The sequence below is a fragment of the Schistocerca piceifrons genome, chromosome 1 (genome assembly GCF_021461385.2).
Source record: "Schistocerca piceifrons isolate TAMUIC-IGC-003096 chromosome 1, iqSchPice1.1, whole genome shotgun sequence".
Lineage (NCBI taxonomy): Eukaryota > Metazoa > Arthropoda > Insecta > Orthoptera > Acrididae > Schistocerca > Schistocerca piceifrons.
The window spans coordinates 841,598,003-841,625,508 of NC_060138.1; the positions used below are offsets into that span (position 1 = coordinate 841,598,003).

Below are 27,506 nucleotides of genomic sequence, written 5' to 3' on the forward strand. Positions count from 1 at the left end.
ATGTAGGCAAACATATGTCTGGTAGCTACTGTACTTCAGTAGCCAGTTGCAAAAATGACTGTGTGGACGATGTGATCTATTCTACACCTTATTTTAGATCTATGTGGCGATGTTGTGCTGAGGATATTTATATGTTTTGATGATGCCATTACGGCCTTATCACTTTAGGACACAGTGTAGAACAGGTACATTTTACCGTATTTTATCTGTACATTTCCATGGTTGTATGATAGTATATTGTGATATGTAAAGCTGTATTGTGTTGAAGGACTCACTAGGTGTATGCACATTTATATTTTAGGTCTGAGGATGGTTGTTACTGACTGTAACCGGTGATCATCAAAAGAATTGATATTATGATCAAAGACTGGAATAAAAAACATTTGAAGTATATTATTTATCACAAATTTCATAAACCCTTTCATGGATAAAATTTATTTATCATATATTTGAAAAATGAAAGATCAAAGCCTGTCTACCTTTGTGATAAGAAATACCATTTCACTACCAAAAAGATTTTAAGCCAACTGCCTTTGAAAATTGCTGAAGTGGGACACATGTGACCTCTGAACCAACCTAGATATATATTTTCATGTGCACCTAGGATTCTCAGAATGAAATATCTAATTTAGAACAATTTTATCACGATGGAAATTATGGAAAAAATATAACAAATCAGTACCAAAACACACTTATTCTCCTGACAATGAAAAAAATGAAATATTTCACACAAGTTTTCAACATAACCAGTGAAGTTGGCTTTGATGTATCACACCAATGTTTTATACATTCTGTGAAGTTTTCTGTGGCATATATGTGCCAATGCATACACATTATGTAGAAATTGCAGTAGTTTAAAAGAAAAATGCCTTTTGCTTGCTGGGTGTTAAGTTTTCTATTAACTTCTACACCCAGATGTGTTTCACCTTACTTACAAGGCATCTTCAGTGGGTGTCAGTTCAGCATCTAATTCATTGTTTATAAGCCAAATAACTTTCTTATTAAATAAAAAACTTAATGTGCAGAAATTACAGATATTTTTCTTTTAAACTACTGCAATTTGTATACAGCTGCTGCGAAATACAAATTGTGTACAGATCAGCAGAATTATTGAGGAGTATAGTAAGGTTTCAAAATCAATGTCTGTGATCTATAAGAAACAGTTAGTTTACTTCAGACATTCTTAGAATGGAGAAGATGGTGATTTGATCTGATTTTCATGACGCAGACACACTATAAACACATGTCACTCCATTTGATCACTAGCAACCTTCTATATATATGCACCCTATAATCCACAGTATTTTCCTCCAAGTTCCAAAAACATCCTGCTACATGACAGCACTAGACAGATATGTCCCAATGCTCAAAACATAAGGTTACTTTAGTGGGACATATGTGTCCCATCAACCCGGAAAATGTCAAGGAATAAGTAAACTAGGAAGTAGGACATTCTTGGGTTTGTACCACAGATAACTCATATTACATAATTTTACATCACCTATGTCTGACAACATCCACATTGAAAATGAAGATTTGTTTAGACCCTTCAGCAATTCTGTGGTATGCTCGTCAGAATTAAATTTATTGTTGAGTTGTAATCTCAAAAATTTATAACTGTCAAACTTATGTAGCAGTTGTTTCACAAATTAATTACAGTCTTGCTGTAATGTAAATGGCCTTCTCAATGTCAGAAACTGGTATAAATCTATACTGTAAATATTATGGCACAGATGGCATACTATTTGAAGTCAGATGGTTTAGAAGCCATTTTTATCTTATCTCTGAAGGATTCATGAACAGTCAATGGAAACATAAAGTAGCGGGTGCCTATCACCCACCAAATGGAGAGTTCGATCATTTCTTCAATAGCCTTAATAAGATAATTAGTCAACTTGGACCCAATAACCTCACAGTACAGGGTGAAACAATTTTATCGGGATAGAAATTCTTTTAACTTAAAATTACCAGATTTATTGAATTCATGTAATATAGTAAATGTGGTAACTTCAGGCATCAGAATAATAGATTTAGCCTCCAGTAGGATAGATTGTGCAAAAATTAGCGAATATGACGCAGATAAGATTAAGTTCAGGAACATAGAATTCCTCACTTCTCTCATCATTATTGCCAGCAAACTGATTATTTAAATGTGGATACTCCAGCAGGGTGTATATGTGGACAAGGAAAAAAAAAATCCTGTTTTTTTATGGATTTCCCAGTTAAAAATACTTATACTTTTTTCCAGGTGACAGTGCATTTATTTTTGAGTTAGGTGACAATATACTTCCCCTTGTAGCTGTAAAACTAATCAATCCTGTGAATGGTAAAGGTTTTACACACCAGAGGAAAATTTCCTGGCACTTTAAGAAACAAAACCCAGTAAAAAACTATATGTTTTGGAAAGATCCAGGATGTGCGGAAACATGCACACTACATATATTTGTATTACAAAAGTATAAATATGAGTTCCACCAAATACAACATGTTAACTTTCAAAGCACTGAAATTGAGATTGTGCTGTGCTCATATCATATGATCTCGCCAGCCAATGACAGTAGATATTCAGAGCATAGAATATGTGATGTAGTCAGTCAATAGCAACCTCACTGATAAGTAGTGCGAATACATAAGTAGGAAAAGTTAATTATTTAAGTTAATTTACATACAGTATAGCTACAAGAAAAGCTAATCTTTCACATATAATGTTGTTCATTTTCAGCTTGTGTTACCCTTTAATATATGTTGTTGTGGTCTTCAGTCGAAGACTGGTTTGATGCAGCTCTCCATGATACTCTATCTTGTGCAAGCCTATTGATTTCTGAGTGAAAAGTGCAACCTACATCCTTCTGAATCTGCTTACTGAATTCATCCCTTGGTCTCCCCCTATGACTTTTATCTCCTTCACTTCCCTCCAGTACTAAATTGGTGATCTCTTGATGTCTCAGAATGTGTCCTACCAAACGCTTCCTTCTTTGAGTCAGGTTGTGCCACAAATTTCTTTTCAGTACCTCCTCGTTAGTTATGTGATCTACCCATTTAATCTTCAGCATTCTTCTGTAGCACCACATTTCAAAAGCTTCTATTCTCTTCTTGTCTAAGCTGTTTATCATCCATGTTTCACTTCCATGCATGGCTACATTCCATACAAATACTTTGAGAAAAGGCTTCCTGACACCTAAATTTAGTCTTGATGTTGACAAATTTCTCTTCCCCAGAAAAGCATTTTTTACCATTTTCAGTCTACATTTTATATCCTCTCTACTTCATATATCATCATCAGTTATTCCACTCAACTGCTCTTCCAAGTCCTTTGCTCTCTCTGACAGAACTTCAATGTCACTGGTAAACCTTAAAATTTGTATTTCTTCTCCCTGGACTTTAATTCTTACTCTAAATTTTTCTTTTGTTTCCTTTGCTGTTTGCTCAGTACACAGATTGGGTAGCATTAGGAATAGTCTACAACCCTGTCTCACTCTCTTTTCAACCACTGCTTCCCTTTTATACCCCCCCCCCCCCCCCCCCCCCCCTGGATTCTTATAACTGCCATCTCGTTTCTGTACAAATTGTAAATAGCCTTTTGCTCCCAGTATTTTACTCCTGCCACCTTTAGAATTTGAAACAGAGTATTCTAGTCAACACTGTCAAAATCTTTCTCTAAGTCTAAAAATGACATAAACATAGGTTTGCCTGTCCTCAACCTATATTCTGTTACAAAACATAGGGTCAGTATTGCCTTTCATATTCTTTCATTTCTCCAGAATCCAAACGGATCTTCCCCAAGGTTGGTTTCTACCAGTTTTTTCCATTCCTCTGGAAAGAATTGGTGTTAGTATTTTGCAACTGTGACTGACTTATTAAACTGACAGTTTGGTAATTTTCACATCTGTCAGCACCTGCTTACTTTGGAATTGGAATTTTTATATTATTCTTAAAGTCTGAGGGTATTTCAGCTGCCTCATACATCTTACACACCAGATGGGAGAGTTTTGTCACAGCTGGCTCTCCCAAGGCTATCGGTAGTTCTAATGGAATGTTGTCTACTCCCAGGTTCTTGTATCAACTTAGGCCTTTCAATGCTTTGTCAAATTCTTAATGCAGTATCATATCTCCCAATCATCTTCATCTATGTCCTCTTCCATTTCCATAATACTGCCCTCAAGTACATCTCCCTTGTATAGACCCTCTACATACGCCTGCCACATTTCTGATTTCCCTTCTTTGCTTAGGGCTGGTTTTCCATCTGAGTGCCTGATATTCATAAAAGCAGTTCTATTTTCTCCAAATGTCTCTTTAATTTTCCTGTAGGTGGCCTCTACTTTCCCTAGTGATATATGCTTCTAAATCACTACAGTTGTCCTCTAGCAATAACTGCTTAGCCATCTTGCACTTCCTGTCAGTCTCATCCAGAATATTTTATCCAAGAGGATGCTATTGTCATTTATCCATACAATAGAGCTGCGTGCTCTTGGGAAAAACTAAAGCCGTAGTTTGCAGTACCAGCACGGGAACCACGGGTTTGTCTGCCATCTCAACAGGAACCCCTCCATTGTGGTGTGGCTGTCTATATCACTGAGGCAAGCCTCCCCACCAACAGCAAGGTCCATAGTTCATGGTGGGGCTTTAATACATAAAAACAAATGTGACAGTAAAATTTTAAATAATGGCATACATGGCTGGTCTTTGGGGCCTAAAATTTTCTAAGTGGCTGGTTCTCAATGTCTTATGTTTTGAATGAGAGTCAAATGTTCCATGATTTAAGAAATTCATTTCATGTTCTCACATGTAATATAATTCATCTTGCATAAAAAGAAATTTGCTTTGAAAGTAATGCTTCTCAAACCACCATTTGCAAATTTTCCCATGACCTGTTAGAAATATGAACAAACATGATGTCATGCTCATCAAAAGCAGTTTGCTGTTATGAAATATTGCATAGTCTTTGTCCTAAAGCCTTTGACACATTTTGCTGTTGACAGACACTTAGGTGTCCAATGTGCTTTATTGCTGTAAATGACACATTTTCTTTGCAACTGAAGTTTTATTTTGGTATTATTCTCTCATTTTTATTTTATTGTTAAAGTAGTTTTATTGGTGCAGTAGTGGGAAAAAGTAAAATCTTTGTTAGAGTATCAGTCCTTACCTTATCAGTCAAAATTACAAAAATTTAACTGAAAACTAAAAAATTTTAAAAAATCCTGGAATTCTAAGAAATTCCTGGATTTACCCCAGATGAAAAAAGTCCCACAATTATCCTGGTTGTCCTGGGGTGTATACATCCTTCCAAAAACTCCAACAATATTTAAGCAGAAATTTAGCCCAACTATTACGAACATAATCAGATCCAAAAACACACTAGTTAGAGAGAATTGGGCAATGTCTACCATTTAGAAAGATCAAATAATAAATGGGATGAATTCCATAGAATTCTGTCATCCAATTAAAAATCAGTGGGAAAAGAAGAGTTAAATTAAAACTACTAGGCAGATTAGCTGAGCTTAGAAAGAATATCCATGTCCTCTGTATACTGTACAAGTCACCTGTACCAAACATTTAAAAAAAATTAAATCAGTACCAAGAAAACTTGCAAATTAGAACTCCTAAATCTTAGGAAACAAGTCCACACTGAAGCAATAGTACAATCAGGAAATATAAGCCATGCCTCCTGGAGCCTCATTAACAAATATTGTAAAACATTTATGAACACAGATGAGAAGCAATAAATATCAGACATAAAGGTCAACTGATACAAGACTAGAAACCGTCTGTAAAATTCTCAACAAACATTTTCATCTCCTGAACTGGCACCATATTTCCAGACACAGATCTACTCAACACACCAATACATTGCTACACAATAGATAAGGTCTTTGAATTTGGGGAAGAAAAGAACAAGATATAAGAAAAATAATTCTACAGCAAAAACAACAAACACTCAAGTGGTTGGGACAGTATTTTCAGCAAAATACTTCAAAAATATTTTTGTTAAAGCAATTACACATCACATCAATTGTAATATCAAAGGCAGTATGTTTTCTAATGTGTTGAAAGGGTGCACTGTCAGACCAATACATACAAAAGGATCAAAGGAGGGAGTGTCAAACTACAGACCAATAAGACAATTTTGAATTAGTTATGCTGGCTCCATGCAGAAACTCAACATGGATTTTGAAATGATTGCAACACCAGACCAGATGTCACAGAATTTTTGAACCAAGGCCCATAACTATCTAGATGAAGGAAAGCATACTATAGGCATATTTTTAGATCTCACAAACCATACACTTCTCTTGTGGAATCTGAGGGCATGCAATATCGTGCACACATCTCTTAAATGCATATCTATTTACCTAAAAAACTGTAAACAGTACACAAATATAAATATCAATATAGGGCGAGGAAAATCAACATTCCCTATAAAACTAAAACAAGATGTCCCACAGGTATCAATATTGGGGCCATTTCCTTTTCTTTTGTGTGTGTGTGTGTGTGTGTGTGTGTGTGTGTGTGTGTGTGTGAAAACGAGAGAGAGAGAGAGAGAGAGAGAGAGAGAGAGAGAGAGAGAGAGAGAAGAGAGAGAGAGAGAGAGAGAGAGAGAGAATGATGATATATGTCCTCCTAATTCCCAAATAATTATTTATGCTGATGACACCTCTCTAATGTTTTATGGTGACAATGAGGAGGACAAATAATATTTTTCAACATTTTGGTTAGCTGAGGATTTTCAACATTTGACTTATCTGAGGTGACTAAGTATTTTAGTAACAAAGGCCTAAAAGTAAATACCATGCAGTCTTAGTTACTGGAGTTCAAAGTAGCAACTCATGCCACAGATGTGTATCCCTACACATATTTGTGGAATTCTGTACACAAGCAATGAAGACTGCAAATTCCGTGGTCTCCACTTGGATGGCAAACTTTGTTGGGAAAACCATGTTAACTATTTGCACAGCAAAATAAGCAGTGCACTGCATTTTCTTAGCCTGCTGTCCAAAATTGTAATTCATAAAACACTAAAAATAGCTGTAAGTTGAAAGTTATATGATAATGATGTGGGAGTGTGTCACTCATGTGCATTTGAAAAGAATATTGGTGCTACTAAAGAGAGCTCTTAGGCTAATACATGGTCGGGGATACCGTGAAACCTGTTGTGATGCCCTTATCAAAAATAAATCTCTCTCTGTGTACCTGCAGTAAATATGCAGACTTCTCACATTTTTTGCAAGCCATTATGGAGGCACCCAAATGCTATGATATAAATACATATATAACCACAACGCAAAAATAAGAACAGTTATTAGGACAAATATCACAATTAAAAGTAAGAGACCACAGTCCATGTTTCAGTGGCTCAATTTGGTACAACAAACTGCCAGACTCATTATGAGAATATACTGGGAATTCATTTAAAACAAAATTAAAAAATTTTCTTGTAAATAAATGTTTGTAGTCCCTGAAATAGTTCTACACTATATATATTATGTGTTAACCTATGTAGTTAAATATGTTAGGTATTAAACATGTATACATAAATATTATATATACTTTACCTTTGTAACAATATGAAGTTTGCAAAACCCATCATTCAGTAACTACGTGCAGAAAGAATATAAATAAAAAGCATATTTTCTAAAAGTTTTGAGAATGCTGAGAAAAGGGAAACTCGATGGAAGTTTGATGGGAATTCTTTATCTCCATTCTTATACAGAGGCTTAACTTTGGCATTTTTCAGCCAATTGGGAAATTTCAGTGATTTCAAGCAGCATCTTTTTAGGGTAGGTAGAATAGAAAGAAACAATTTAAGAGAGGTTATAATTGAAACAAACCTTCAGTTTGAGAAGTGACCATTAGAAGCATTATTTTCACATAATATTATCTGTCAATGTGAAGTGCCAGCTGATTGTATTGCGTCAGAATATTCAAGGACTGAGGAGAAAATTTAATATACTACCCATATGCATTGATGGATTGGAGCTGTCAAAACTACTTGACATAATCTGTTTCCCCAAATGTCATACAACCACTGGTGTAGATATGTTAACTGTTACAAAATTTTAGTGAGTATATCACTTCTGGAGAGCAAATGGAGAAAAGAGGAGCTACCACATTCATCAGGAATGGCCATAAGTTTACGAACATAGACATTCATAAATTTTGTGTAGAGCAGCACATGGAGGCATGTGTGACAGAATTATTAGGGTCATCTTTCTCACCTTTCTTATATTGGTACTACTTTGCTTTCTGAATGGGCAGATTGCTATATTGAAAAGAGATTCTATTATTTCATCATTCAGATGCTTTATTAGATAATGTGATACTTAATCATCTCCTACAGACTTCTTGGATTTTAATTTCTGAATTATGTTTATGAATTCAGTTTTTGTTGGTGGCTCCAGGAACACTGAATGGGATGGTTGCCCATGTGCTCTAGGATGCTTTGATCCCTGATGATTTCTTTCCCATTTAAGTTTTGCGCAGCATCTATAAAATTGTCACTGAACAATTTTTTCCATATGTAACTATTTTGTTCTTGGCTCTCACTGACTTTATAAAATTTCTGCTACTTACATTCTTTTGACTACATCTTTCAGTGTTGATTATGTTCCATGCTTTTTTTACTTTTATGTTTTGAATTTTCTGTAGTTCCTTTTATTGAACTGGTTTTTTCTTCTCTTATTGATTGCCTGTACTACTTCTGACACTGTTTATATGACTCTAGCTCTGAGTTCAATTATTTCTTTGGTCATCCATAATAATCCATTGCCTACTGTGACCTTGCTTTTCCTGACAGGTCATTTTGGGGATGACTGCATGAAAGTGATGCATTAGGATATTAATCAAAGTATCATACTTTTCATTTGTGCTTTGTGTTTGCATTGTTTCAGTTTCATCTTTTTTCCTCAATGTTTTTTGATGTTTTGTGTATTGATATATCTGACTTCTCTCTTGTCTTGCTTTATTTCTGTTTGTGAGCTCTTTACACGATATATTCGTCCATCCTTACACAACTGCTGCTCCCAATCCCTTACCTCAAGGCTCATACCCCCGTAATAGACCTAGATGTAAGACCCATCCCATACTTCCGCCTACCACCACCTACTCCAGTTCAGTCACTAACATCACCTATCCCATCAAAGGCAGGGCTACCTGTGAAACCAGTCATTTGATTTACAAGCTAAGCTGTAACCACTGTGCTGCATTTTATGTAGGCATGACTACCAACAAGCTGTCTGGTCGCATGAGTGGCCACCGACAAACTGTGGCCAAGAAACAAGTGGACCACCATGTAGCTGATCACTAACATCACCTATCCCATCAAAGGCAGGGCTATCTGTGAAACCAGTCATTTGATTTACAAGCTAAGCTGCAACCACTGTGCTGCATTCTATGTAGGTATGACTACCAACAAGCTGCCTGGCCACATGAATGGCCACCAACAAACTGTGGCCAAGAAACAAGTGGACCACCCTGTAGCTGAACACGCTGCCAAACATGATATCCTTCATTTCAATGACTGCTTCGCAGCCTGTACCATATGGATCCTTCCCACCAACACCAGCTTTTCTGAACTGCACAGGTGGGAACTTTCCAAACTGCAACACTTCTCTGTCCACTACCCTGATGCTGCTGCTCACAATGTGGTTTCAGTTGCCTGAGATTGCAGTCGAGTGTGTGTGTGTGTGTGTGTGTGTGTGTGTGTGTGTGTGTGTGTGTGTGTGTGTTTGTTATGGGTGTCTATTGTTGACAAAGGCCTTAATGGCTGAAAGCTATAATTGTGGGAATCTTTTTGTTGTGTCTATCTGCGACTCAGCATCTCCACTGTATGGTGAGTGGCAACTTTCCTTCTGTGATATTGCTACATTCCGTCCTGGATTTTCCATTTGTTTGAGCTCTCATTTTTGTAGATACAAAATATTCACCCATTCACTCTTTACAGAACTCTTGCTTTGCATTCACTGTTTAAGCATTAGTGATAGTATTTTCAGTGATGTCTGACTCTGATCAGTCACTCTCATAGGTGCATTTATTATTATTTTTGTATTACACTATAATAATGTTCCTTTCAATTCTTGTTTTGGTTTTGATTCTTTACCCATATCTATGTTGTAGCCTCCACGTATTACAACATCCTTGATTTTAAACATCAGTAATAATTTTACTAGTCCTTTCAGGAATGTTGCAATATTGCCACATGGAGACCTGTATAAACAGAAAATTCTTAAATCTTTTCTCATTATGCCAGTAATTTCAGAATCTTTTTCAACGCATGCTGGAAAGTTAATACATTTAGAGTATCCAGTACCTTGTAGATCATCAATTTTCTTCTTGTATATAGCAACACCACCGCCTTTATGTTTTGATCTACAGAAATAATTAATCAAATCATAGTCTCATAATAATGGATTGCAAAGTGCCTCTACATTTAGTCCATGCTCACTAAGGCACAATACATCTGAGTCTACTTCTAGTTTTTTTATTGAACTGGTCTGAATGTTTTGGTACAAGACTTTAATGGTAGTTTCTTTTTCATGACTCCTGAGTTGTTGAAAATCTGTTGTGTGTAGTTTTTTATTTTTTTCTTTCATTTTTTTTGGGGGGGGGGGGGGGGGGGGGGCGGGGAATGATGACCAGGAAGTCATCTGTGCCCTTTCAGAGGAATCATCCTGGCATTTGCCTGAAGCAATTTAGGGAAATCACCGAATACCTAAATCAGGATGGCTGGATGCAGGTTTGAACGGTCGTCCTTCTGAATGTGAGTCCAGTGTGCTAACCACTGCACCACCTCGCTCGGTCTCTGTTGTAGTTGGATAATGAAATGAGACCACATTATATTCATTATTATTTATCTTGTCTCCCTTCTCTTTCATTTACTGTTGGATAAAAAATATTTTGCTAAGTAGTGGGGAATTGCTCATACTCTGCAAAGTTCATGTTGATTTCATTTCAATTTATGCAATTTTTAAAAATGCTGATTGCTCCTTTCTCATAATTTTGTGTATTTCATATTATTTTTGTGGTGTTGTGCTTGATGGTTAAATTATTACATTTAATGCTGCACAAGCTGGCTCTTCTGTTGACACATTGTGATTTCCTTTGTCTTCTTCTTTTTTATTTATTTATTTTTTAAACACACACACACACACACACACACACACACACACACAGTGTGAGGCTTCCAATATTACAGTTAATGTTGCATCTGCTTCTTCTGTTGTAGAATCACTGTGATCTTTCTCTTTTTTGAGTGTAATGGTTCAGTTACCACATCTTCCTGGTTGTTTGACTTTGTATGAGATTTGTCTTCTTCTGTCACTATAGTTTTTCCTGTGTTATTTTGCATTACTGTGGTCTGCAATTTGGTTGTTATTGCGTGTAATTTCCTATTTTGTTTGTATCCACTCCTTGAGATTAAATCCTGTCTTAGGAATCTGTTTACAGTAACTACTGTCACATGGTTGTGTTATTCATTTGCTTTTACAATATACTTTTTCAGCTGAGATGTGACATAATCTGCCTGTACCCTCTCTGGCTAGTAAGGAATTGTACACATTTTCACCCAAGTGTGTTCTATGTTTCCGATTTCCACATTTACAGCATTTTTGAAAGTATAGGTCTTATTCTGATTTATATTGTCATGTGCTCCAGCAGACACTATTAGTGCATATTCTTTTTGCAGGTGTTAGACTTTATTATGACTATCAATAGTAACTTAATCAAACAGTGCATCTGGTTTATAAAAGGACATTAAAGAGAGTGTGTCTTGTGATAACTCATTTAAAATGCATGCTTAGTTTCTGCCATGTTTGTCAGTTAGAATGAGAACACTAGTTTCTTGTGCTGCTGCAGTTCAGTGATTCTTGGTGTCATTACTTGCTAATCCCATGCATGTTTGCACTATATTTACGCATACTGCAGCATCTAACATGCCACATTTGTTGGAACATGCACCACAAAACATAGCAATTTGGAATCTGATTCACTTGTTATATTTTCTGCCCCCAAAAAGTATAATAAAATGTTTTCACTTTCTTATTCTACACCTAATGCATATGCACATGTAATATATCCTACGTACAGGAATATTTAAAATTGATGTTTGTGTAAAATCTCTTTGAGACTTACATTTCAGTGGTTTATATTTATGTTCCTGATTATAATGACCACTGTTGCTCACACCTGCAGGTATTACCTCTCTATTAACCTGCACATGTTCCCTGAGTGGTACTAAATGAGCAAAAGCTATCAAAATGATGCTGAACTCTCTTAAATGACCTCTCAGGTAGAACTGACAAATGAGAGGCAACCAAAAGGGCCCTTCTCAGGACCCTCAAGTTCATAAGATTGGACCTTCAATATCAATTTACCAATGGAACATAGAAAGCATAAGCAGATCAAAGATCAAATGTTTATCCAGAACACTGGAAGTACATTAAATTGATATCATCTTACTCCAAGAAATCCATGTAGAAGACAATGTACAACTTCACATCAGAGGAAGGATTCTGGGGTTTAAGATTGTAACTGTTAACAGTCATCTTAAGTATGGATTGAACAATGGAAAATCCAGCATGGAATGCAACAATATTATGAAAAGGAAAGTTGCTACTCACCATATAGTGGAGATGCTGAGTTGCAGATAGGTGCAACTAAAAGACTGTCACAAATAAAGCTTCTGGCCAGTAAGGCCTTTGTCAAAAATAGACGACAGACATGCAGAGACACACACACACACACACACACACACACACACACACACACACACATAAACAAATGCAACTCACACACACACCCACACACTCATGCAAATGCAACTCACACACATGACTGCTGTCTCAGTCAACTGTGAGCAGCAGCACCAGTGCTGTTTGGGTTTGTGATCAACCCATTCATATTTGCTTTTACACAAAGTTATTCATCAAGATGGTTACTTTAAGGTTGGTAATACTTGCATGGTGTGCATGTTTTATGGGACTGTGAAGATCAACTTTGTGACTATGTTCTTATCACATACTCTTCTGAAAGATAGTTTTGAAGTTCTCTATGACTGCAGTGACAATGTTGCTTTGTCTTAATATCCAATATAAAACATACAGAAACAGTGTTCATCAGATATACCTCTGGAGGGGTAAAAAGAAAAAAGAGTACTGAATTGCTTAGTCATACTTGTTAATAAAACTCCAGCAGTGCTTAATACTGAGTTCGTAAATGCAAAAGCAAAAGTCTGTTACTTATTATTTACCAATATGTATGTTAATGGTCTAAGTGTTTCCAGAAATGTGAATCACTGACATACCATATTGTTTCTGCAGAGCCATTGATGACAATCTCTTATCACTAAAATAAGTATTTAGTGTGAGTGCAATAGGATTCGTCAAGCCAGGTTGGAATTGGAATTTGTTGGAATTGGTGAACTCATATAATCAACAGAAATAGAAAAGCTATCCTCAAGCGATTTCATTGCACTGCTTGATGGCTTTAATGGTGTTTACAAAAAATTACTTGCAACTGTGACATTAAGTCACACAGGACGAATGTTACCATATGGCAAACCAACAGGACTACTGTGCAATTATTGTATTGGTTACTAAATAAGAAGCTAGATAAATCAATGACTTTATTTGACATATTTCTTGTAGAATACCTCTTCAGATTGCCGTGAAGATCTAGGTGACCAGATATATAAAGACACTATGTAACAAACAAAGCTGTCATGGTAGACTAGCATGCCATGCCATGACAGCTTTGCACGTTACATACTGTTGTTATATATATGATCACCAAGATGTTCATGACACTATTGTCACACATAAGAAGGTGTAATTAGATGAATGATGAACACTAACTTCACTTAACAAAGGTTTATCCAGCACTTGCACATACAAGAGCGTAGAGTGAACTGCCCCCAGCCAGAACACGTATGGTATATATACCGGGTGATCAAAAAGTCAGTATAAATTTGAAAACTTAATAAACCACAGAATAATGTAGACAGAGAGGTAAAAATTGACACACATGCTTGGAATGACATGGGGTTTTATTAGAACCAACCCATATCGCTAGACGTGTGAAAGCTCTCTTGCGCGCATCATTTGGTGATGATCGTGTGCTCAACCACCACTTTCGTCATGCTTGGCCTCCCAGGTCCCCAGACCTCAGTCTGTGTGATTATTGGCTTTGGGGTTACCTGAAGTCGCAAGTGTATTGTGATCGACCGACATCTCTAGGGATGCCGAAAGACAACATCCGACGTCAATGCCTCACCATAACTCCAGACATGCTTTACAGTGCTGTTCACAACATTATTCCTTGACTATGATGGTGACTATGATGGTGGATATATTGAGCATTTCCTGTAAAGAACATCATCTTTGCTTTGTCTTACTTTGTTATGCTAATTACTGCTATTCACATCAGATGAAGCGCCATTTTTTGAACTTTTGTATTTTTTTGGTTCTAATAAAACCCCACGTCATTCCAAGCATGTGTGTCAATTTGCACCTCTCTATCTACATTATTCCGTGATTTATTCAGTTTTCAAATTTATACTGACTTTTTGATCACCCGGTACAGCTACAGAACATTCCAGTACAATGCTTCTTGACATTTGTGGATACTTCTAGAATGTACTCAAACCGAATATAGATATTAAAATTGTACAGTCCAGGTGAGTTTCGATCTCATGATTCTCCATGCAACAGTTTAGTACCATAACCACTACACCATGGTGCTACTCAGCTTCTGCTATACAACAGTGCTCCCTCCTTAAGAGAACAGCATCTCAGCATTATGTCCTCCTAGTCCGAGAACGAGTCATCGGTCCGGCATACTCCAACTCCCGATGACTGATGCTTGCCCTGGCGGTGATCTTCCTAGAACTTCTTTTGCCACTATGCTCTTCGTCACCTTTTCGCTTGTTGCCTGTCGCTGGAGCTCAGAATTTACCCTGGGTGGCAGGATCCTTGTAGGGCTTCATACAAAGGATGTGGACTGTATCTCTGATCTTTTGTTGTCTTGTGTTGGGGTTGAGGTCTTCAACTTCATAAGTAACATCAGACAACTGTTTTACAACCTTGTAAGATCCAAAGTAGTGCCTGAGGAGCTTCTCAGAGAGACCAACCTTCCAAACAGGAATGAAGATCCAGACGAGGTCATCGAGCTGGCAGACAACAGAGCAGTGGCTTGTGTCATACCTTCAGCGATCATTTTCTTGAGCTTGCAGCATGGGGAGTCAAACTAACAGCCGAGCTTCCTCAGCTCTGGTTAACACCTGGTCAATGTAATTGTCGTCCAAGTCATCAGGATGTAAAGGAAATAAAATGTCCATCATAGTAGTCACCTCACGCCCATGCACCAGGAAAAATGGCGTAAATCCTGTGGTATCTTGTTTGGCGGTGTTGTAGGCAAATGTCACAAAAGGTAGCACCTCACCCCAGTTGCTCTGCTCAACACTGATGAACACTGATAGCATGTCAACCAAGGTCTTATTAAGCATTTAGTAAGCCCATTGGTTTGCAGATTGTAGGCAGTTGTCATGTGATGAGTAATGTTGCACTGACAGTTTATTTCTGTCACAAGATTCTATTGAAAACTTTCCCTCAATCTGTAATTAATGACCTTGGGCCACCGCGTTTGAATACAATATCTTCCACGATGAATTTGGCTACCTCAGATGCTTTAACTGTTTTCACGGCTTTTGTAATGGCATAGTGTGTCAGATAATTAGTGCAAACAATAATCCATCTATTACCACTCGCAGATGCTGGAAATCGTCTGAGGAAGTCAATCCCAACATTGTGGAAAGGCATTTCAGCTAGTGGAATTGGTATGAGTCGGCCAGGTGGCTTCTGAGGAACTGCCTTTCTCTTCTGGCAGTCTCTACAGTGCGACACATAGTGACGGACACTCTTAAATAAACCTGGCCAGGAAATTCTCTTGCGGATTCTATCACAGGGCTTAGTAAATCCTAAATGTCTGGCCTCAGGTGCATGTGTTTAGGAATCACTGGTAGCCACCTCTTTCCAAATGGATCAAAGTTTTTCTTGCAAAGTAATCCATTAGCTACCTTAAATTGTCCTTTAACATCCTCTGACCGATTTAAGGCAAGCATAATTTGAGATATCTTGGCGTCCTTCTTATGCTCAGCAGAGAGATCCTGGAGTGCAGTGAGACAGTCACTATCTTCATTGAAGTCTTGATGGTCTTGCACAGGGTTTCTTGAGAGACAGTCGGCATCTTGGTGTTTTCTTCCATTTTTGCGCACTATGGTAATGTCATACTCTTGAATATGTAGTGCCCACCTGGCAAGTCATCCTGTTGGATCCTTAAGACCTGTCAGCCAACAAAGTGAATGATGGTCTGTAACAACTGTGAATGGCCCTTCATAGAGATACTGTGGAAATTTGCACATGGCCCAGATCACAGCAAGACATTCTCTTTCTGTAGTTGGGTAGTTTCTCTCAGCTTTTGTAAGTGTCCTTGAAGCATAAGCTATAACCTTCTCTTTTCCATCCGAACTTTGCACCAGAACAGCACCAATCCTATACCCACTGGCATCTGTGTGTAGTTCTGTCAGCGCTCTCTCATCATACCGACCAAGTACAGGGTCAGTTGTCAGAGCTTTTCGCAGCACATTGAAAGAATCTTGTTGAGAACCACCCCAGATAAATTTAGCATCAGCATTTAACAACTCTTGGAGTGGCCTGTCTGTGATTAAATGTCTTTGATAAAATGACGGTAATAAGAACATAATCTGAGGAAGCTTTTCACATCTCTAATACTCTTAGGAATAGGAGATTCCATTATAGATCTTGCCTTTTATGGGTCTGGCTGAACACCTTTGTTTGACATAAGGTGTCCACGTACTTTGATTTCTTTTTCTCCAAAGAGACACCTTCTCGGATTAAGTTTCAGTCGACCTCATTGGAGACACTTAGGAACGGCCCTCAGTCTTTTTATATGTTCATCAAATGTCTCTGAAAACACTATAATGTCATCTAAATAACAAAGACACATCGTCCACTTCAGGTGATGTACAAGATAATCCGTCATCCATTCTAAAGTTGCTGGTGCATTACACAAACCAAATGGCATTATCTTAAACTCATACAGACCCTCAGGGATGACGAATGAAGTTTTCTCACGATCATATACTTTGATTTGTCAGTACCCTGGGTACATGTCCATGGTTGGCAAAAACTTAGCCCCCTTCAGACAATCTAGTGAATTGTCAATTTGTGGAAGAGGGTAAATGTCCATTTTAGTTATCTGATTAAGCTTCCTGTAATCAACATAAAAGCGCCAACTGCCATCCTTCTCCCTGACGAGGACCACTGGTGATCTGGTGATGACCATGGGCTCTGTGAAGGCTGAATGATGTCATTCTTCATCATTTTCTCTACCTCCTCACAAATTATTTGACGTTCCGTTGCTGACACATAGTATGCTCTCTAGCTTATTGGTTGATGGTCTCCAGTGCTAATCCAGTGCTTCACCGTCGATTTGTCTAATTTGCTCTTCACCTGTGGATTGAAGCATTCAGAGAACTCTTGAAGAATGGCAAGTAGCTTCTTCTGTTGTTCCTTAGTGAGATATGGTGATAGTCAAGCTAGAAGATCTTGTCTCATAGTGGTAGCACTAATTTCGCCCACAGACTCGGCATGGGAGGTTTCTATGACGCTTAGCTGTTCTTCAATTAATGGCTCAACGTTTGCTATGCACATGCATCTTGGAAGGATCTGCAGTTCTCAGCAACAGTTAACTCTCCACAATTCACTGAATCTGTTCTTAAACGAGACGACAGAGCCTGGGATGACCAAGTTATTCTTCAGTGGTATGCTTCCCTTACATTCCACTACAAGATCCATGGGTTGATGCATGGCATGACACATGACAGCTATTTTTCTAGTGCTGAATGCAGGAATGATCACTTCATTCAGCACACACAGTCTCCACACATGCAGATGTGCACCTTCCTGTCCACAGTATCTCAACTTGTCTAGCAAAATCTTTGAGCAACCACAATCTATAATTGCCTGAGAAGCTTCAAAAAGTCCCATCCGAGAATGATGTAATGACTACACTCTTGTAAGATGATGAATTCTAAGGGCTGTGTTTGGCCACTTATACCCACACGAATGACGCATCTTCCTGTAGGTTTTACATACTCCTATCAGCCATCTACAACAGAGATGTTTCGTCGTTTATGAATATGGTTTTCTGCAACTGGCGATGGTACTTCTCTAAAATGACTGAATATGATGCTCCAAAGTCCAAAAGAGCTTGGGCTGGTTGGCCATCCATGAGGATATTGATGTAGTTTCCTATCATTTTTGTAGTGATCAACGGTGGAGGATTTTTCGCTTTTGCAGCTTCACCTCCAAGGAACGTCGCACCCTTTAGTTTTCCAGGTTCCAGCAGCTTGGTGATTGGCTGGAGCTTCTAAACAGAGATGGAGACCTTGATTGGCGTGTTGAGGAGCGTCCTCCCCAGCGACTAGCTTGTGGCGATGGTGACCTACGTCGTCCTGCACCCACATCTTCTTGTTCATCTTCATTGCCTCGGAATTGGCATTGGCTAAGATCAGTCTGCTGTCTTCTGGCAAGGGCATCATCAAATATCCACCACCTTTCTCGACAATAGCACACCACATGTCCCGGTCGTCCACAGTGGAAACATACTGGTTGGTTATCTTGGGTCCTCCAGGCATCAGTCTTCCTTGGTGCCGAAGCAGGTTCCTCATGTGGCATTGTAGGAACATAACTCCGCCTGAGTGTTGACTTTTTTACCATTTTAAAGAGAAATGAAGGATGAGAGATTGGGTTCAATGTCTGTTCCACTTCCTCCCTTATGACCTCTTGAAGTGTCTCGGTTTCTTGCTCGCCGTGCAATCCAAGTGCCTTCTGAACTTCCTCTCTCACTATCTGATGAAGAATACTTGTGAAATCAATTGCTTCCTCCATAACAGACCATGATATGACATTTGGAAGCCATTCAAGCTTCTTGCATGTAATTCTTTTTTGATGCATTGTCTCGATATACTTGTACCATTTTATGAAGTTGTCTGCTGTCGAAACCTCCTTCAGGAGTAGGGCTTGATATATGTCCTCAGCAACACCCTTCATGAGATGTGCAACCTTATCTTCCTCCTTCATTCTAGGATCCACTATTTTACACAACTCCAAGATGTATTGAATGTAGGATGCTGTAGTTTCTCCTGGACGCTGTGCCCCGCACTTTAATTTATCTTCAGCCTTACGCTTCTGTTGTGTGTCGTCGAAATACTTGTGCAGTTCCACCTGGAATACTTCCCAGCTTGTGAACTTCTCCTCACTGTTCTCATACCATTGCGTGGCAGTGCCCTCCATGTAGAAAAATATGTTAGCCAAACACTTGGTGTCATCCCATTTCTTAAATTTGGCTATACACTCATATACCTTCAGCCACTTGTTTGGATTTTGGCCATCGTCACCAGAGAACCTGGAAGGATGTCTAATGTGGTGGCACACAGTTGCTGTCATAGTAACATCCTCTTCTTCTTCTGTCTCCGGTAGGTTGCGATGTGTTGAATATGGCTGGAATTCTGGTTTCTCGCCATGTAAATGGTGACTATTTGTGACCTGATGGGAGCTGCTGTGTCGTCAATAATGTGCACTATCATAAGTTCCAGTACCCAGCACCTCCACTAGAATAATGTCACGTTAGAAGAAGGTGTAATTAGATGAATGATGAACATTAACTTCACTTGACAAATGTTTATTCAGCACTTGCACATACAAGAGCGCAGAGTGAACTGCCTCCGGCCAGAACATGTATGGTATATATACAGCTATAGAACATTCCAGTACAATGATTCTTGACATTTGTGGATACTTCTAGAATGTACTGGAGCAGAATATAGAAATTAAAATTGTACAGTCCAGGTGAGTTTTGAACTCATGACCTTCCATGCTGCTACTCAGCTGCTCACGTCACAATATGAAGATAGGTACTACCCGAAATGTGTCAAATAAAGTCACTGGTTTAGCAGCTGGTGGTTTCTAATTTAGTGACCAGTACAGTAATTGTGCAGTACTCCTTTTGATTTACAAAAAATTAGAGTTTTATAACCTCTGGTATTATAAAAATATATGAATTTTGTAACTCTTACTAAAATTATTCTTGAAACAAGAAAATAATGCAGAGAATGAATACTGTCAAAATTATGTAATACTGTACTTTAAAAGTGTTACTGTAATGGATGTGGGCTGCAATGGCCATAGATTTCTCACTGCACAAGATTAATTTAAAATATATGAGAAATCAGTTAGTAACAAAGAAAGTGTTCAGTAACACGGAAGACAAATTTTGTGAGATCATTTCATTAAGAATGATGTTAAACTGCCATGAGCAACAAAATGAAGAATAACAACAAAACATGAAGAGACTTACCAATTTCGTCTTTGGGGACCATCCTGGCTATCATTGTTCTGGCTAACACCCACACCATTCCACCAAGAGCTGCAATAGCCCCACCTACAAACACAGTTTGAATGACTAAAAATGGTAGTTTTTATCAATACAGAAATTGAGAAAGATATCCTTTATTCTATGCAGGGTATGTGCTACTCTCATGATGTATGACAAGTTTAATTTGTGTGCCACAGTCTGTACATTGCCATTTACATCAATTGAGCACATTTCATAGACAAAGCTTCAGTTTGCCACAGACTCTTCCTGTTGTCTTTCAAACTCCACAATGACTATCTCACTATGCTGTAACACTATCATCTTTGACAGAAAGCACACAGTGGGGAGTCTGGGATATGAGCAGCTTATAACTTGATATGTTTTCTGGCTACATCACAGGCAGACAAAAATTTTTCAAAGTTAGACATAAGTAGTGTTCTGGAGGGAGGAGCTTTCAGGTTAGTATGGTGGCTGGGAGTTCTACTGGCAAAGACTCATTTCTAATATTCCTAATATTAAAACAAATATTTCTAATATTAATTATTAAACAGTGTAGTCAAGCATGATCAGTCATGTGCTGGATAACAACATAGCACCATAGCTATTATTTCAAGAACCAAAATTACAATACATTCTTGAGTGCTTGCATATTGAGTAGTTTTTAAGCATTTTATTATGTACATGTTTCACACCAGAAGAGTCCTCCATATTCAAACAAGAAAACGAACAGTATGGCATTTTTATGTTGATTATTTCATTTAATTTAACAAAAAAGTTGTTGTTTTGTTGTAAGCATGTGGGAACTAGATTCAAATGTATTTATTTAAGTTGAAGCATTGAGATTATCTCAAGTCCTCATTGGTGGGAGCAGTAGGTCACTGGAGAATGCTAGGAAATGGAACTGATCATGGGCAGAAGGGAGAAGTGAGAAGAACATTCGTATATGGTCCATGAGATAAGACAGTAGCAAAGTTTTACTTTAATGTTGTGCTATAGGACATATCTTCTTCCACAGCCCCTGTAACCATATCCTCCTCCCCCTCTCACTTCCCATCTCTCTGCCTCTCCCTCTTCCTTATCCACCTATACACCACACCTCTGCACCTTCCACCTGCCTCCTGCATCTTCCCTTCATTCCCTCTCTCTGTCCATTTACTCCTCCCTCTCAATCTGTCCATTCCCTCCTCTATCCATCTCAGCTTGCCCCAGCCAAGGTTATCAGCATGTGTAGCCCCTGCAATACAGTTCAATAAATACTACTCCCACAAAACTCCTGTCATGCAGGGCAGGCTATACATCAGGGGCCTGAAAACTATTTATTTGCCTTCAGTGTACAAGTCTCCATGCAAAGCAGGTAGATAAAGCAGGTAGTTACTATTCCAATACAACTTGTCTGTTATTTAACACAGCCTACATGTAGGGGCCTGGAAAATTGTTTCTCATCCCTGACATGTAGGGTGCCTAGCAAAGCTGGTTGATTTGTCAGGCTGATGTTGTTTCCACACAACATGCATATTGCGCAAGACAGCCTATATGCTCGGGGCTGGAAGAAACTTGTTTTTACCCCTATCTCTGTTCCTATTGGAGCTAGGAGGTTATATACTCCACAGTATTGATACTTGCAAGTCCTGTTGTTTGTTGTTTCTGTGCCAAATTGAGTTGAAATCAATCCATAAACAAATAACTTTGTTTAACATATCTTAGGATCACCATTTCTGAATAACATTGCTTCTGCTTTCCACTGGGAGCACCCCAGCAATGACTCAGCTTATGAGGCAACATCTCCATCCGCACTGGTATCTCTGTCAAGGACAGTCGTACAGAAGATAAAAAGCATTGCCTTTATTGAACACTCAATGGCCCACTCCACCACCAGCCCACCAGTCATGAGACCTACACTTCACTACCACGATGAAACTCATAATGCCCTGGAGCTCAGTGATGTCAGCCCCACTGAGCACAGCTGGAATATCATATAGATAAATATTCGAGAGGGCAATCCCCCCTCCATCCAAAGAAGTAATGTAATGGGCAAAGCTTTTGTAGTTCTGATGTTACTAACATAGTTACCATTCCTAAGTTAGTAAGTCAACTGTTATTGCTGAAGAAGTCTTAATGCTGCTTTTATCTAGTGATCTCACTTGAAAGAAGGCTACATGAGCTGAGAAGCCCAAACATGATCATCTTCTCTGTTCCACATCAACATGACTTGCCAATCTGGACATGTGTACATGAAGAAATGTGAAGCTCAAATAAACAGATCCTAAATATGAGGGTTGGAACTTTAATAGTGGCAACTACCGTATTTACCCGAATCTAAGCCGCACTCGAATCTAAGCCGCACCTGAAAAATGAGACTCGAAACAAAGGAAAAAAAAAAAATTTCCCGAATCTAAGCCGCACCTGAAATTTGAGACTCGAAATTCAAGGGGAGAGAAAAGTTTTAGGCCCCACCTCCAAATCGAAACAAAGTTGGTCCATAGTAATACGGGACACAATTTAGGTCAAATGAATGACGATACAGCTACAGTAGTTTGGTTCGAGTCGTAAGCTTTACCAGGTAGCCATTGCTATGTGTCAGGCGCTCCGTCTGTATTTATATGGGTACCCTTCCTTTTTCACGTGCTTCGTTTGGTTTGAATCGATTGCTTATTTTGTTTGATCTGATAAGTGCCGTTTTCTCTGTTATAGGTGTTTACATCACTCTAAGCTGAAAATGCATCACTGTACTGTGTCATGCATTGTTTGTCGCATTCTGATAGTGCGTGTTTACGGCCTGTTGCCGTTCGCCACATGGCTTGCTTTTGTGCGCGCTACCTCCGCTTACAACTAAAAAGAGGCGAATCGTCTCATTAGCGAAGCAATGTCAAGAGACTGCTATTTGTTGTTACTTACACTGCTGCTTTCTTTGATAATGATCAACAAGAACCAAATAATAGGCTGCATATGATAGAACATGTTCTGAACGAGAGTTAGGCGAAAAATTTTCTCCATTTGAAAATCTTTGCGGCCGCTTCTTTAGTACATCAAATTCTGCACAGAAATTAGAGTCATCTTAGATTTAAAAATCTAGTCAGTTGCCATGGTTCATTTCTGACTGTATCACTATTAGGCTAAGAATAATACGAATATAAACATGACACGATAAGTGTATTCTTCCGCGTTTGCTGTTGTCTCACTCTGGTTTCGTAGTTTATTAGGCAGACAGGATTTAAATGAGATAGCAACAAACACGGAAGAACACATGGCAAAATGTTTATATTCGTATTATTCTTATGGTGAATGGTGAAGAGAATACTGCTTGTGATTCACATTTCATCAGGTTACTATTAGCAACCATCTCTTCTCACAGGTAGGAAGAAATTCAGAACGTAGAGTTGGCCATATTGAAAAACATCCCAAACAGTCTTGCCAGTCGGATTTTCGTAGTACATTGAAATTCTACTACATTCGAAGATGAACAATACGGAATTTGTATTTACTTCGTTGGATAATGTATGAAAATGCAGTGGTCGAAACTCGGGGCAGAGAAAAAAAAGCTCGTCTTCCACCTTTTTTTTTTTAATTTATTTACTGACTCAGAGGTTTTGGCGCCAGTATTTATCTTTGAGCCTACAAAGCATGCCTGTGTAGCGCTACATATATTCGACAGCAGAAGTTAGTTGTGGCGGCACCTACCAACATTTTTCAGAACTTCCACTTGCTTTGCACTCGATTCTAAGCCGCAGGCGGTTTTTTGGATTACAAAAACTGGAAAAAAAGTGCGGCTTAGATTCGAGTAAATACGGTATTTACTTACAGCTCGTACAAAATAGATATGTGTTTCAAAGTTTCACTGACCTTCAAAGTAGTCACCAGCATTGTGTACAACTCATTGCCAGTGATGTGGGAATTTTAGGATACTCTTAGCAGTGCCAGTTGTGTTAACAGTTTGAGTGGCACGGTCTATTTCCCAACGAATTTGTAGCAGTTCTGAAGTAAGTACCATGAAGTGTTTCCTTCAGTTTAGAAACTGAGTTGAACTCATGAGGGCTTAAGTCAGCGGAGTAGGTGATATAGCACTTAGCAGCCCCATCAGTCAAACAAATTAAATAGCTTGCACTGTACATGCTTGAGCATTGTCCTGCAAAATGATGGTCAGAAAGTGTCATCACTTCTGTCTCTAATCTAGTCATAGGTTGTGTTCCAAAAATTAACAGCATAGAGACAGAAGTGATGACACTTTCTGTACGACCTGACCATCATTTTGGAGGACAATGCTCAAGCATGCACAGTGCAAGCTGTTACTGATTTGTTTGACTGATGGGGCTGCTAAGTGCTATACCACATACTGCACTACCCTGACTTAAGGCCTTGTAAGTTCAACTCGATTTCTAAATTGAAGGAAACACTTCAAGGCATTCACTTCAGAACTGTTACAAATTGTTTGGGCAATAGACCGTGCTGCTTGAACTGTCAACACAACTGGCACTGCTAAAAGTATCCTACGACTTCCACATTGCTGGCAACGGGGTATACACAATGCTGGTGACTACTTTGAAGTTCAGTAAAACTTTGAAACACATATCTGTTTTGTACGAGCTGTAAATAAATAGTTGCCACTATTAAAGTTCCAACCCTCATATATGCACAAGATCAAAAAATGTTACATTTGTGGACATATGAAGAAGATTCCACACATCCCATGGCTTACATCTTAATGGACTAGGGAAGGACTTAGTTATAAAACAGATCCAAAAAGTAGTAGACAGCAAATTGAATGTACAGTGTTTTGCTACAGACACCATCCTTCTCAAGCACAAAAATAACAAATACTTGGGAGAATCAACCACAAAATGTTAGATCAGTGAAACACTGATATTTTTAACGATTACTTCATATGTACTGTCAAAAATGATGTCTCTATGAAACAGGATATACAGCACACATTTCAGTCCAGTAACAAACAGAACTGCAATATACTACCCACAGTAAGCACATATGACATTCTGCAGCTTACTCATAACCTCAGAAACAGAAAATCAGCTGTATTAGATGCAATTTCTCCATATCTATTGAAGAAATGCAAATATGGACCAATGAAACCACTAGTTCATCTAATAAACTGTGTTCTTGAAGACAGTGTGTTCCCTGACTAGTCAAAACTGGCTGTAGTTAAACCAATATGCAAAAAGTAGGAAATAAAGCGTCTAAAGAACTACAGATCCTTTGTTCTAACATCAGCTTTCAGCAAACTGATAGAGAAAACAATATTAAAAAAATCTTGGAACATCACAACAATACTGACATATTAGGTGATTTACAGCATGGTTTCAGAAGAGGTTGAAGTACCACCTCATAAGCAATACAATTTGTCCATCATGTACTTCAAAAAATAAATGAAAAATCCCAAGCAGCAGGAGTAGTCCCAGACCTCTCAAGGGCTTTTGACAGAGTACATCATGACATGCTCTTATCAAAAATTGCAAAGAGTGGTGTCACTGGAAAACTCATTCAACTGCTAGAACCATATTTAAATGGTAGACGGTAGTGCACAGAGATTGTATACTCTAATGGAGAAACACTGGAGAGTAGAAGGTCAAGTTTTAGAAATATACATTTTAGTGTTCCTCAAAGCTCCACTTTAGGTCCAATCTTATTTATGCTGTGTAAATGATTTTCCAAGTTCTCTTGACAATAAGCAGTTGATCACTATGCATGCAGATGATACATCTGGTGCCTGCTGTGCCTAGCTGAAGAGACATATAACTTTATTGAAAAAGCAAGAGCTCACTTGGAAAGAGACAACCTAAAAGTAAACATAGAAAAACTAATATTATAAATTTTAAATCAAGTGGTCCAAACAGACAAAATACCATGATTGATGAAATTCTACCAAAAACCTGTACAGATTGTAAATCCTTGGGTTTACATGTAGATGATCGACTTTCATTGAAGCACTAAGCTGATTATGTCTGTAAAAAAATAACACGCAGTCTATACATATTAAGAACATTATCACCATATCTTAATTATGAAACCCAAGGACCATATTATGGATTAGTGTACCCTTTCTTATCTTATGGAATAGTACTGTGGCGTTGGACATGCCAAACTAACACGAAAAGGGTGAAGTGAACTTTGAGGATCGTAGCAAGAGTAAAATCAGGAACTTCTTGCAAACCTTTATTCATTAGACACAATATTCTCACAGTTTATACCATGTATGTACTAGAAACTATTATGCTAGTGAAAGAAGAAACTAAGATCACAAAAAGAAACATGGATGTTCACAACTAGGAAAAAAGGCGTAGAAAAGACTTTCATAGGTTAACAGAAGATTCACTTTAACAGCAGAAAGCTCTCTTTTTTTAAACATGTTATTACTGAACAAAGTTGAGATGTTGACAGGGGATGATTTTAAATAGTGAGTCAAGATTACATTAGATTAATTATTCATTCCATAGACCCATAAAAGAGGGAATCCTCCTGGGTGTGGAACATGTCAGATAAACACATTACAAAAATGTAATTAGAAAAACTTGAGTTTCATTAATTTTAATGATCCTCAGTCAATAAACAGTAAAATTATGTACATAAATTAAATTTAAATTTCTAATATTTACAGGTTTAATACTTACATCTGTTTTCATTAAATCCATCATTCAGACATTTGCTAGTTTCTTGGCTATTACAACCAAGTGTTGTCAAAAATTAAAGTAAACTATTCATTTCAGTGATCCTCAGTTAAGAACAGTCAGATTATGTACAAGATTTAAAATTAAACTTCCACTATTTATAGACTTAAGACTTACATCTGCTTTCCATACATCCATCATTTACACAGTAGGTAGTTACTTGGCTGTTACAACAAAGTATTGTCAAAAATTAAAGTACAATAAATTTTCTTTAAAATGGTCTACTGCACTTGTAGAAAAACTCATGGATGGAATAGAAGAAGTTGGCCACCAAAAATTCTTTATGGTTGCTGGTAACTTATTGAAAATATGCGTTGCTGAATACTGGACTCCTTTCTGGGCAAGAGTAAGTGATTTTAAATCTTTATGTATATTGTTCTTATT

At 38.0% G+C, this 27,506-nt stretch overlaps 1 protein-coding gene across 1 annotated transcript in view; it reads right to left on the reverse strand.

The window, feature by feature from the left end:
* The window catches only part of LOC124775606 (thymic stromal cotransporter protein-like), a 92,572-nt gene that overhangs the window by 11,276 nt on the left and 53,790 nt on the right, over positions 1–27,506 (reverse strand). Inside the window, exon 6 of the mRNA XM_047250438.1 lies at positions 20,428–20,511. Within this exon, the coding sequence (XP_047106394.1) occupies positions 20,428–20,511 (84 nt within the window). The remainder of the gene's footprint in view (positions 1–20,427; positions 20,512–27,506) is intronic.